The sequence below is a fragment of the Otolemur garnettii genome, unplaced genomic scaffold (genome assembly GCF_000181295.1).
Source record: "Otolemur garnettii isolate 467f Iridium unplaced genomic scaffold, OtoGar3 scaffold00113, whole genome shotgun sequence".
In the NCBI taxonomy this organism is placed as follows: Eukaryota; Metazoa; Chordata; class Mammalia; order Primates; family Galagidae; genus Otolemur; species Otolemur garnettii.
The window spans coordinates 3,445,018-3,458,963 of record NW_003852508.1 but is presented as its reverse complement, the minus strand read 5'-3'; the positions used below and the strand labels follow the sequence as shown (position 1 = coordinate 3,458,963).

At 35.8% G+C, this 13,946-nt stretch overlaps 1 protein-coding gene across 5 annotated transcripts in view; it reads left to right on the top strand.

Moving 5' to 3' along the window:
* Nucleotides 1–13,946, top strand: part of ARFGEF1 (ADP ribosylation factor guanine nucleotide exchange factor 1) — a 141,234-nt gene that overhangs the window by 28,652 nt on the left and 98,636 nt on the right. For 4 of the 5 annotated variants that reach the window (XM_003797250.3, XM_023517550.1, XM_023517549.1 and 1 more), the window contains 4 exons: nucleotides 6,885–6,915; nucleotides 7,893–8,049; nucleotides 9,185–9,331; nucleotides 11,185–11,364. In XM_003797250.3, coding sequence (XP_003797298.1) covers nucleotides 6,885–6,915; nucleotides 7,893–8,049; nucleotides 9,185–9,331; nucleotides 11,185–11,364 — 515 coding nt within the window. Of the gene's footprint in view, nucleotides 1–6,884; nucleotides 6,916–7,138; nucleotides 7,147–7,892; nucleotides 8,050–9,184; nucleotides 9,332–11,184; nucleotides 11,365–13,946 lie in introns of those variants that run through there. The other variant, XM_023517552.1, reaches the window with a different exon arrangement.

Genomic DNA, 13,946 nt, shown 5'->3' with positions numbered 1-13,946 from the left:
TTTTTTTTTTTTTTTGCCGGGGCTGGGTTTGAACCCGCCACCTCCAGCATATGGGATCGGCACCCTACCGTTTTGAGCCACAGGCGCCGCCCCAGCTTGACTATTATATCTTTAATGACAATGATATTAATTAAATTTGTATTTCCATAAAGTATGTGTAGATTTTTTTCTGGAATCTGGTTTAGGGCATTTTTTACTTGGTTTGCAGGTAAAAAAGGCTTGAAAATCATTGATTGAGACCATTTACAAGGCAATAGAATCTCTGTAGTTGACTGTCTCCTTGTATTAACCGCTCCTTAAATTGACTTAATTTTCATAGATGGGATATGCACTACATGTATGTATCAGTACAGTAGACCTAGTTCTCTGTGCTGACCATCTCCATGTTGACCAGTTTGTTATAGTCCTTTGGGTGGTCAACTTACAGAGGTTCTCCTGTATTTTATTTTGTTTGAAGAGAAAAGCTAGTGTTAAGACCTCTGAATTTGAGATCGATGCTAATGAGCAAAAAGTTATTTTTTTCTTCAAATCACCTAGGTTTCATAGCTTGTTTCTTCTAACCAGTTAAATTATTTAAAAATGCATGAGCCTAAGTACAGGTTAAGCTTTGTATAAACTGAAAGCAGATGGCTTCAGAAACACTCAATATCACTTTCTACTCTTTTTTTTTTTTGCAGTTTTTGGCCAGGGCTGGGTTTGAACCTGCTACCTCTGGCATATGGGGCCAGCACCCTACTCCTTTGAGCCACAGGCTTCGCCCATCACTTTCTACTCTTAATGTTAGATGCAGGAAAGTATGAGAAGGAAAATAGTAAACAATAGAAAAACAAGGAAGATTTTATTTTTTTCACCACTTTTAGTTCTCCACAATATGATAACACTTGTTGAATGTCTGCTTACTATGTGACTGGCACTGTGCTAGGTGGTAAGAATTCAGAAAGAAATAAAACATGTCTCTGTCCTGTGCAGTAGGTCACTAAAGCATATTCAGCATGTCTAGCTGAAATTTCATACTCTTGTGGTGCATTCTTTTGGTTATAAATGAATCTCTAAAGCCAACTCAGATTCAAGGAGAGGGGAATTAGACTGTGTCTCTTGGTGGGATCGTGGCAAGATTTGCTTTGTAGAAGAGCATGTGGAATGCCAGATATCATCGTGGCCATTTGAAAATACAGTCTGCATGTTATCCCCCATCTTCAAACTTCATATATCGTGGTTCCTACTGAATATTGGTACCTGAGTATCCACAGTTGCTTAAAATAAAACATGACTATTACCCATTCTTCACCTCAGTCACTCCATTTTTACCTCCACATAATGAGAAAATTACATTGTTTCTATATTAATGGTACCTCTCTTACCTAGTTAGGCAAGGCGGGTTTCTTCTTGCTAAGAACATCTTTCCCCACCCCCTAGATCAGGGATTCTCAACCTTCCTAATGCCACAATGTATTTTCAGTGTTACAAAGGGGTCCTGACTCTCTGGTTGAGAACTGCTGCCCTAGATTAATGAGATCGTCCATTGTTCTTCCTTGTCCATAGAATTTACATTTACTCATCCCTGACATCACAGTTTCAGTTGAGACCATTAGCTCTTCTCTAGATTATTGTAATTCTTAACTCCTCTATTTTTAATTTTAGCTATATGAAATACGTGTCAAAAGTCATGAGTGGCTTTAAAAAAGTAAGCCTAACAGAATTCGTACAAGAAAGGAATGTTATTTTTGAAAGTAATCCCCTACATTTACATAATGTTTTATACACTTACATACATATATATACACACACATATATATATTTTTGGAGACAGAGTCTCACTCTGTCACCTGGGTAGAGTGCCATGGTGTCATATTTCACAGCTAGGGTACACACGATCCTCTTGCCTTAGCCTCCCAAGTAGCTGGGACCACAGGCACCTGCCACAATGCCTGGCTGGTTTTTCTATGTTTAGTAGAGACAAGGTCTTGCACTTGCTCAGGCTGGTCTCATACTCCTGAGCTCAAGCAGTCTACTTGTCTCAGCCTCTAAAGTGCTAGGTTTACAGAAGTGAGCCACCACACCCATTCTGTAAATGTTTTATTTAAAAGTGTTTTCACATATATTGTCATAGTTTATTCAAGTCATCATTCTAAATTATAATTGACCATATATCATCTTTGTATAGGGTAACAAGCTATTTTAGGAATCTGAGAGCTATATACTCTTTGCTTAGAATAGTACTTGCACACACACACAGTTTATGATGGATCATAGAAGTACTAAAGTTAAGAACTTTAGTTTTGAAGTCATATAACATTCTTCAGATTTGGGTCTAAGCCACTTAGGATTAATTGGTGGTTGATTTGATCTGCTTTCTAGAGGATTTTCCTTCTATGAGGTTATTTTTTAAAAGAAAGAGGCAGGTAGAAAAGAAGTGTGAAAGATGAATTCCACAAATCTTTTTGAATACTAGCAGTACTGTGATAATTGAAACAGACTCCCACAGTTTCTGCTTTGAAGGAGACATCACTTTGAATGTGTAAATTCTAATGTGTTTATTAAAAACTATTAATTTAACATTGAAATCTAAGATTACCAGTTTAGTTTGCATTAAATAGCTGGTGTTGCATTGTAAACACTACCGTATATTTGTATATTTATGAAACAAAATTGATTTCATAAGAGAAAGATACAAACAAGTATATAGATAATAGATTGGTTGAATCCATGTAAGTTTTATTTTGAAGTTTGTATTTACTATCAAAGGGGGAAACGAGAGCTGTTAAGTTGATGGTAAAAGTAATATGAGAGGAAATATTTAATATACTTAGGAGATCAGGTATAACTTGCATATACTCAGTTATTATTTTTCATTTTTAAGCATCAGAGTCTTAGGCTCTGTCACCCAGCCTGGAGCATGGTGGTCCAATTATAGCTCATTGTAACCTCTGACTTCTGGATTCAGGTGATCTTCTACCTCAGCCTCCTGAATACCTGGGGGCTAAAAATGCATACCACCTTGCCCAACTAATATTTAAAATGTTTTTTTATAGAGACAGAGTTTTGCTGTGTTGCCCAAACTTGTCTCAAACTCCTAGCCTCAAGTGATCCTTCTGCCTTGGCCTCCCAAAGTGCTGAGATTACTGTTTTGGTTTTTTTTTTTTTAATAAATCATTTTTCCAGCTCATTAAATGAGTCTTGTGCCTTATAAACAGTGTTGACATGGTTTGAAAATATTAAATGAAGAACTTCAGAAATAATTTATAAGTTTTAAATTATATGCTGTCCTCAGTAGTATAAAAATTTGGTCTGTCCTGCCTAGGGGATGAATTGTTTTTTATCCAATGTCTCTACCCTCTGTAAAACTACCCACCCATTAGTTACTTAGTACCGTGTTTCTCTGAAAATAAGACACTGTGTTATATTTATTTTTTCTCAAGAAGACACACTAGGGCTTATTTTCAGGGAATGTCTTATTTTTATTAAGTATAATACAACAATCTACATTTATTCAAATACATTTAAGTTATCTTCTTCTGGAACCTGACACGGGGAACCAACCTTGTTGTTGGGGCTGGCACTAGTGATGCGTGAACTTCTTTCCTCTAGCTGTTTGCACGCGCCCAATAGGATCCCTGAGACCACAGTTAACACACGCGCACCTGCGCAGGGCTCTGAGAAAGGAGCTGTGGCAAATAAAAGGTATTTCAGTCTTCCTTACCGCTCTGTGCTGAAATGCATGGTGTGGCTATGCAGATACGCTGCATAGGCACCCCGTCACTAGGTCTTACTATTGGGGTAGGGCTTATATTTAACAAATGCGTAGAAATCCTGCTAGGGCTTATTTTTTGGGTAGGTCTTATTTTCAGGGAACCATGGTATGTTTATTTCATTCTCTCCTGGACTGTAAGGTTCCTCCTGAGAAATCTGTTTTTAGTTCAGTGAAGATTCCCTTCTATGTGACTTGACACTTTTCTCTTACTGCTTTTAAAAATCCTTCGTCTTTGACTTTTGACAGTGTGCATCAGAAAAGATCTGTTTGAGTTGAATTTATTTGGTGTTCTTTAAGTTTCCTGGATTGGATGTCCATCTCTTTTTTAAGACTTGGGGAAGTTTTCTGATATTTTATATTAAGTGTGTTTTCCTCCCCTTTTCCCTTCTCTTCTTCTGAAATACCCAGAATAGTTTTTTTCTCTCAGTGGTATCCCATACATTCTGTAGGCTTTATTCATTCTTTGTCTTTGCCTGTGTTATTTCAAAAGACATGTCCTTAAGATTAGAAAGATCAGAAATGCTCTCTTCTTGGTCTAGTGGTTGTTGAATCGTCGAGTAGTTTTTCATTTCATTCATTGAATTCTAAGGCTATAGGATTTCTGTTTGGCTCTTTTTTATACTCTTTCTCTTTTACATTTCTCATTCAGATCATGAATTGTTTTCCTGATTTCAGTGAATTATCCATCTGTATTCTTATGTCTCACTGAGTTTTCTTAAGATTGTTATTTCTGGCATTTCATGTATTTCCTTAAGATTGGGATCTATTACTGGAAGAATTATTTTCTGGAAGTAACATGTTTTCTTGCTTTTTCATGGTTGACATGTCCATACCTGTGTTGATTTCTATCTATCTGGTTAAAAAGGCACCTCATCCAATTTTATGGAGTAGTTTTTTTTTTTTTTTTTTTTGAGACAGAATCTCACTTTGTCACCCTTAGTAGAGGGCAGTGGCATCATAGCTCACAGCAACCTCCAGTTCTTGGGCTCAAGTGATTCTCTTGCCTCAGCCTCCCAAGTAGCTGGGACTACAAGCACCCGCCACAACGTCTGGCTTTTTTTTTTAGAGATGGCATCTTGCTCTTGCTCAAGCTAGTCTTGAACTCGTGAACTCAGGCAATCTACCCGCCTTGGCCTCCCAGAGTGCTAAGATTACAGGCTTGAGCCACTGCACCTGGCCTGTGGAACAGATTTTATAGGGAAGGATTTAAACTGATATGAATGGGTCTTGGAGTGTCACTTTAGCGGGGTATATTTGCCTTGGTTCTAGGTGGGCTCAGTAGTGCATTCTCCATGTAGTTTCTTTAGTTATAATCCATACTAGTGATATGCGTTTCTCAGTGGTCTAGGCTGAGATAATTTGTGGCAGTGGTGACATAGTTTACCATGTGGGAGGGGTTTTTTTGGTGTTCTCAGGTCAGGGGTGCAGATGTGTGTATGGTAAGTCTTTTAACTTGAAGTCTGGCTTGCTGGATTTGTGGCTGTGGGCCTGTTAATCTGGCCAGGAACATATGGACACCTGGTTACTAGCCCACATGGGATGTGCCCAGCAGGGGTGGGCTGTGGGGTTGTTTCTCAAGCTTGGTATTCAGGCATATAGTTGTTCAGCTGGCTCATGGGCATACCTGCTAAGGGTGCTCCATAGGACTGTTTCTTAGGCCGGGGATATAGCTGCACAACTCTTGATTGGCCTGTGGACATGTTTGCCTGGGGCAGCCCCTGGGCTATTTCTCAGGCCCAGACTTGGGCATCCTGGGTATGTGTCTGTTGTTTCTCCTGCTTGGGATGTGGATACACAGCTGCTTGGCTGGCCTGGGAGCCTTTCTGCTGAGGGTGGCCCACAGTGCTGCTGCTTGTTAGTATTTTAAATAGTTACAGATAATATTTTTACATTATCCCCTTCTATTCCTATTGCTGATAAAATGGAAAGGGCTTTGGTTCACAGGGAACTAGACTGAAATACTGAATATCAGGTGCCAGGCACACAGTAGGTAATGAATACATTGTATGTATTGTATGAATAAATTGTGTAAATTGTATAGCCATTACAGTTTACACTTTATAAGGTGTTTAATATAGCCTCTCCTTCATGGAGTGTGCTCAGTGAGTGATAGTTTAAAATAATTATTAAACTTATAGACTAGTAGTTATTTATAATACCCACATTTAACACATTTTATTTAATATTCTTAGGTACACCTGTGTAGTAGAGTGGTTAATAAACCAAGATCTGGAGTTAGATTACCGAGTTTTGAAACCTGATTAGCCATACACCTTGCCGTACAGCCCTTGAACAATTTATTTAACCTTTCTGACTCAATTTTCTAACCTCTAAAATTTAGATATGATAGTACATACCTCACATATGGTTGTTGTGAGGCTTAAATGTGTTGGTTATACTTCCTAAGTTAGTACATAGTAGGTATAACTAGTGCTTGGCACATATTTGGAGGCATTTCTTCTAAATTTCAAACAGACTTAGTTGGATTAACCAGGTTCTCCAATATATCAAATTTAAGTGTCTTATATTACAAATAGGATTTATCCAATATATCTTACATCATATAGTAAATAGTGAAAAGGGATATTTCCTATTAAATTGAACATTCATGTTTTATAGGGCTTTGTATAATCATAGATAGAAAAATTGGTTAAATATCAACACATATAAACATATGTGTTGGTCTGATAATTTCTCTGCAATTAGGAGGGGGATGCATTGAGGTGTTTTTTTTTTTCCTCTCACCCAGTATATGCCTTATATTTTGTGATTTCAGAATAGTGTATACAATATTCTTTTCTTAGTATTAATGCTTCTGCTTGATGTAAATAGTTACTTGTCAAAACAGGAACTACTTTGAGAAAAGGAAATGCTTTAGGAATTAGTGGTTTGTAATTTTGCCTGTCCTTATTGCTGTGAAATGTACATTCTTTATAACATTTTATATTATTTGTGTAAATTTAAAAATTTAGATGAAACAAATTTAGTATCTAATTTTGTGTTGAGCTTGCATTCTTCCCAACTTTTTGGAAACATTCCAAATGAGTTTATATGTATAAAACCTATAATCAAATTACTTAATGATTTTTCTGTTGACAAGTATTCTAATAGATGCTTCTTTTTTTCCCCTCAGAGGAAATAAAAGCGGAAACTGAAAAACAGAGGTTTGTGGGATTTCTTTTCTTTCATAAAAGTAACTTGCAGACTTATCAATCTTAAGCAAAATACTAATATAATCATTGGTATTTTATTTTTTATTTTTATTTATTTTTTGAGACAGAGTCTCTCTTTGTCACCTTTGGTAGAGTTCTGTGGCATCACAGCTCACAGGAACCTCAAACTCTTGGGCTCAAGCAATTCTCTTGCCTCAGCCTCCCAAGTAGCTGGGACTACAGGTGACCGCCACAATGCCTAGCTATTTTTTCAGATGAGTTCTCACTCTGGCTCAGGGTGGTCTTGAATGTGTGAGCTCAGGCAATCCACCCACCTTGGCCTCCCAGAGTGCTAGGATTATAGGCACATTGGTATTTTATTATGGCAAATTTTCTGTATGTGATCTTTATGATAAAATTAAATTAAAAAATGGTTTTCAAGAAATATAATTGTATGCATACAAAGAAAAAAATTCATCTAAATAAGTATATGAAGATATTTCTGAAATACCATGAAATATGTATTTAATCCTTTTTTTAAAAGACTGAATCATATTTAGAAAGTATAAGTAGGTTTTTGGGGTTTTTTTTGATAATGTTAGCCTGCTTAGGACAATATTGAGTAGCTCAAAAAATACAGTTTGGCTATGGACAAGTAGAAAACCCATTGCTTTTTAAGGTATTATGATGCAAGATGTGTTAAGTGGCAGTAAAGTATTTCTGTAATACAGATACCTTGAGGTCATATAGTTTTTGTAGACAACTTTTTGCACACAGTTCAAGGTCTTGCATTTAGTCACAACTCTGGCAACTAGCTTTGACCTTTTGCCAAACCACTTGTCTGGGCTTTGGTTTTCTTGTGAAAAATGGGAAGATGGAGGATTGGGTTAGCAAGATTCCTTTTAAAACTGAAATTGTGTGTTTCTATATGAGTTTATTGTCAATATAATAAATATGATATTCTAATCAGAGTCTTTTTTTAAATGTAGTCCTCCTCATGGAGAAGCAAAAGCTGGATCAGGCACCCTTCCACCAGTGAAATCAAAGACAAATTTTATTGAAGCAGACAAGTACTTCTTACCCTTTGAATTGGCATGCCAGTCCAAATGTCCTCGCATAGTTAGTACATCTCTAGATTGTTTACAGGTGTGTATAAAATGGCATTATTTAAAAACTGTCTGTTTTGAATGTGTTTCTAAAACATTACTCACAATTGATTCAGACATTTCCATGAAAGCCTTGAATATTCTTTTTTGTGGTAAGACGCCAAATGGCTGCTTATATTCAAGATAGGCAATAATAGTTGCAAAAAGATATTTCTAGTTTAATGGTAACAAAAATTATTTGCTTAGTGAGATACATAATCTTTATCAATAATAATGAAAGTGTTAATTTGGTTTCTTTCCATCAGTGAAAGTTGACTTTATTATTTGCAAATGATTTTACTAAATGCATGTTCTTTCATATAATGTGATAGGTTAATACTGACAGCTTGATATTTAACTCTGGATTTTAGCCATGGCATTTATTTATGTCAGAAAAATTTCTGAATTATTTTATAAGATAAGATACATATAAGATTCTGTTAGGTATTTGTAAATCAAGCCTCTAGGTAGAGGGGTACTTCTCTTTTCAGGTTTTTTCATTGTTTGGGGATTTATGTGTTCAACTAACAATTCAGTGGCTAGGAAGAGACCATCAGCTTTATCCTTAAAATAAGCTGAAGAGAAATTTAATTGATTTGTGATTTTGTTTTCCCTGGAAAATCAGAATAATATATCTAAAGCCTTCCCTCTTGGCTATAATGGTAAAAATGAATGAGTAAATTTGTGATTTATTGTAGCCAGTATATGGAATTTTTTTTTTTGTATATTGATCTAATTTGAAAAGAAATTTGAGGTTATTTAAAAACATGCATTTAGTTTTCACAAAATAATACCAATAAAATCATGTTTGGACAGAAAGCAGTAGGAATTCTAATTCATCGGAGACAAGTTCTCATGTCTTGGGCTTCTCAGAGTATTACCTGATGGTTTTGCTGTGGACATTGTTCTGTTTCTGTGATTACTACAAGTATATAATATCACATTTATAGCTAATAAGCTGTCTACAGAAGAAGTTCATATTACTTTGGCTCTGATAATACTTTGATCTTTTTCCATGATGTTTTTATGTAAATATTTTAATGTATATTTAATTATATATTGTTTTTAAAATGTATTCAATTGATATATATACTGGTTAGCTTACTTAGTATCTTTATTTTCTTTCTTCATTTTAGAAACTTATTGCTTATGGGCACTTGACTGGCAATGCTCCAGATAGTACAACACCAGGCAAAAAATTAATTGATAGAATTATTGAAACAATATGTGGATGCTTCCAAGGTCCTCAGACAGACGAAGGAGTTCAGTTGCAGATAATAAAGGTACTTAATTATACATAGTGATTTTATTACTTACAGTCTATATTTTCAAAAAGCACATGCCTTTCTCCTCAAAAATGTTAAGAAAGATCATTTTACATGCATTACAGCTACTATAGAGGTTATTTTGGGGGTGCTTTTTAGATTCCAGTGTCATGAGATTTTGTTGTATGCCAGAGTTCATTGGAAGAAGACTATATTTCCATATCTGTTCTTCTGAAGGTCTCAAGTTAACCCTGCTCCCCTAGTCTTCAGAGTTTTTCCATTTCTGGTATGTTTTTCATACATATTCTATTCTTCAGCCTTTAGAGGGTAATCCTTAAAGCTGTGACTTTTCTGATTACTTCTGTACTGTTGGGCCCTTCATAGCCTGCCCTCTTAACCCAGGGATCACCGTGGGGACTGCTTATCTACCAGCCTTTCATTGCTTTTTTTGTCCTCATCTATCTACTGAAAGTACTCAGCATCTCACCTGTCCTGGGTTGGTGCTGTAATTTATCTGGGCAGCTGAACTCCTTTTTTTTTGAGACAGAGTCTCACTGTATCACCCTTGGTTGAGTGCTGTGGTGTTACAGCTCACAGCAACTTCCAACTCTTGGGCTTAAGTGATTCTTTTGCCTCAGTCTACCAAGTGGCTGGGACTACAGACACCTGCCATAGCGCCTGGCTATTTTGTTGTTGTTGTTGCAGTGGTCATTGTTATTTGGCAGGCCTGGACCAGGTTTGAACCCACCACCCCTGGTGTATGTGGCTGGTGCCCTAGCTGCTGAGTTATAGGCACCAAGCCCTGAACTCTTTTAGAGAAAAACTAAGTCATGTTTTTAGTCTGTTACAAATACTGATGTTAATCCGTATGTTAATCAAATCTTAATGTTAATGCTATTGGTAGTGGTGGTGTGTTTATATTCAGTAACATCTTCATGTACTTCATGTACATGTAGTACAGTACTTTGCAAATTGTTTTTACACGTATTAAGTGTTCCTTTATGTGTGAATACAGCTCCTTTTGAGCCTTTCAGTTTACTAGCAGTATTTACTTCACAAGTCATATAATATTTATTCTAAAAAATTGTCCAATCATTTTGGCCCATCATTTATAATTTCATGTCCCCTGTAGTTTAATTAGGATCTATCCATCAATGTTGACTCTGCAAAAGTTAATGTATGAAAGTTGACATAAGTTGTTCACTTTATTGAAGTATTCACATTAGTATTATTTTAAATGCTTTATTCTAAAATATTTATAAATATCTTTAACAGTAATAACAACAATATTATTGAGTTCAAAAACAATCTCAGAAAAATTTGGAGGTGAATAAGACACAATGTGTAGTTCCCAAGTTGACAATCTAGTTCAACAGATACATCATTTGAGACATAAACTATGTTCTTTTGTGAAAGCTTTTAATGTTGCACATTTTGATAAAGTAAATTAAATAATATTTCTATTAAAATGAAACCTGGGTTGAAACAAACTAGTAGAATGGTTTTCTAGTATTCTGGGGTTGTGAGATTGTGTGGAAACTATTGCCAGAATGAGGAAAAACATCAAATATTTTAACAGTTAATGATATTCAAGGCAGGTAGAAATTCTGTGTGTGTGTGTGTATATATATTTTTTTTTATTGTTGGGGATTCACTGAGGGTACAGGAAACCAGGTTACACTGATTGCATTTGTTAGGTAATGTCCCTCTTATAATTGTGTCTTTCTCTGAAAAGAAATTCTGTATGTATTATCTGGAAGGGGTAATTGTTTCTGAAAGTTTTAATTCTGATAGAAAAGTACTCATTTTTGTGTTGAAACTCTGGATGCAGAAAATCGCTTTAACTTTGTCTTTTTTTTTTTTTTTTTAAGGCTTTACTTACTGCAGTAACATCACAACACATAGAAATTCATGAAGGGACTGTACTGCAAGCTGTGAGAACATGTTACAATATCTATCTAGCAAGCAAAAATCTCATCAATCAGACAACAGCCAAAGCTACTCTTACTCAGATGCTAAATGTTATCTTTGCACGTATGGAAAACCAAGCAGTAAGTAATAAATAGGGAGATTGTATAGAACGCTGCATTAAATATAGAAAGGAAGCTCGATGTGGTGACTCATGGTTGTAATCCTAGCACTTTGAGAGGTCAGGGTGGGAGAATTGCTTGAGACCAGGAATTTGAGACCAGCCTGGGTGATAGAGACTTTGTCTCTGCCAAAAAAAAAATTTAGCCAAGTGTGATGGTTCACGCCTATAGTCCCAGTTACTTAGGAGGAGGATCACTTAAGCCCCAGAGTTCATGCTTGCAGTGAATTATGATGTTGCCTTTGCACCCTAGCACAGGCAGTGGAGCAAAACCCTGTCTACAAAAAGAAAAAAAACGGTAATTATAGTAAGATCTATGTGCCTATAGAGAAGAATGTCTTTTATTTACAGTTCTGCTTACTGGAGATTTGTGGTGTTGTGTTGTTTTGTTTTGAGATTTACTGATTTGTTTGACTTCGAACAAAGTATGTTTTTATTATTTTATTTTAAGTAATTAATTTATTTTTTGAGACAGAGTCTTACTTTGTCACCCTAGGTAGAGTGCTCTGGTGTCATAGCTCACAGCAACATCAAACTCTTGGGCTCAAGAGATTCTCTTGCCTCAGCTCCCCAGTAGCTGGGACTATAGGCACCTGCCACAATACCTGGCTATATTTTAGAGACAAGGTCTCACTCTGGCTCACACTAGTCTCAAATCTATGAGCTCAGGCATTCTAACTGCCTCAGCCTCCCAGAGTGCTAGGATTAGAGATGTGAGCCACCTCTCCTGGCCCTTAAAATATGCTTTTCGTTCAGAAATGGAATGTGAAAAATATTTATTACTGTCTTCTTCATGAAAGTATTTATGAATTTGTATTTTTATTGCATTGAAGCTTAGTATAGTGTAATGTAGATTACACTAACTTTATCTAATTGGATGTAAAATTATTCATTAGGCCCTTAAAGAATAAACAAAGTACATTTCTATGTTGATGTGACATCTCTACCCATACGTTAAGGGGCCATGATATTGCTTGTAATACTTTACTTCAGATTAATTGGTAAAAGATTAGCAACTAGATCATCTTTTTTTTTTTAATAATTGTCTAGATCTTTCACCTTTTTATTGGAACTGGTTTCAAACTTACAGAAAAGTTGTGAAAATTTTGCAGAGTGATTCCCCTTTTTCCTTTACCCTGCTTCTCTTAATGTCAGCATCTTAACCATAGCACAATTATCAAAAGCTCCAAGAGTTAACACTCGAGTAATACTACTGACTAAACTCCAGACCTTACTGGAATTTCAGTAGTTTTCCCACCAAGTCCTTTCTCTGTTTCAGGATTTGATCCAGGATCCCAAATTGCATTTTGTGTGCCTTTAGTTGTTTGTTATGTCTTAGTCTTCTGTAGTCTGTGACAGTTGCTTAGTCTTCCTTTATCTTTCATGATCTTGCTGCTTTGGAAGGATTCTGACCAGTTATTTTGTTGAATGTCCCTCAGTGTGCATTGTCTGATGTTTTCTCATGAACAGAATGAGGTTGCACGTTTTTTGCTGGAATCCCTTTGAAACAGTGTTATGTAGTTTTTGATGCAATATATCAGGAGTTCATGATGTTGATGTGTCTCATTACTAGTGATGTTAACCTTGATATTAACCAGGTGATTCCTGTCAGGTTTCTCTACTGTGAAGTTACTAGTTTTTCTTTTACAGTTAATAAATGTTTTAGGGGAGATATTTTAAGACAATGCAGTATTCTATTTCTCTTCAAATTACCCCCCAATTCCTTGACTTTTGTGGATCTTACTGACAATAGTAATTACTGTGGCAACAGTTATTCACTATAGTGTTTCCCTAATGGTGATTTTCTGTTTCTCTCGTTGTTTCTATGTTCGGTTTTTTTTAATAATTATTTTTTATTAAATCATAACTTTGTACATTGATACATTTATGGGGTTCAGGGTACTGCTTCAATATACAATGTGAAATGTTTACATTGAACCAATCTATGTTTGTTAAATGAAATTCTTCTCCCTTCTTTCCAGTTTATTCATTTATTTATTCATGTCAATCTGTACTCAATAGATACTTTATTCTATGGTTAGTATCTGAAACTGTTATTTTTTACCCAAATTATTCTAGTTTTAGCCTTTGTCCTTTTGATAAGCTCCCGTCCTTTTTTGAGTGCTTCTATACTTTTTGGAATCTCAAGATGTACCAAGCTCATTTTGAAGTTTCCCTGCTTCAGACCTGGAATCAGTCATTTGAGTAAGGAACCCTGGCTCGTAGAAACCAAAATCTGGGTGTAAGTGTGTTCCTTGTCACTAGTGTATTACTAGGCCCTCTCTCCAGACAGAGCTGGGAAATACATGTCTGTATATACTGATCCCTCCCTCACTCTAGCCTCATACCTGTATATGACTTTCCGTCTGTATATATTGAAAACCATTTATTTATACCTGTCATTTCTGACTCCAGTGCAGCACCATAGGGTTCATTTCAGTTTTTTCCTTTATTTATTAACTTTGAGAAATTAGAGCATTTGTATTCAGTTCTTTCTTCTTTTTTCTTTTTCTTTCTTTCTTTCCTTTTCTTTTCTTTTCTTTT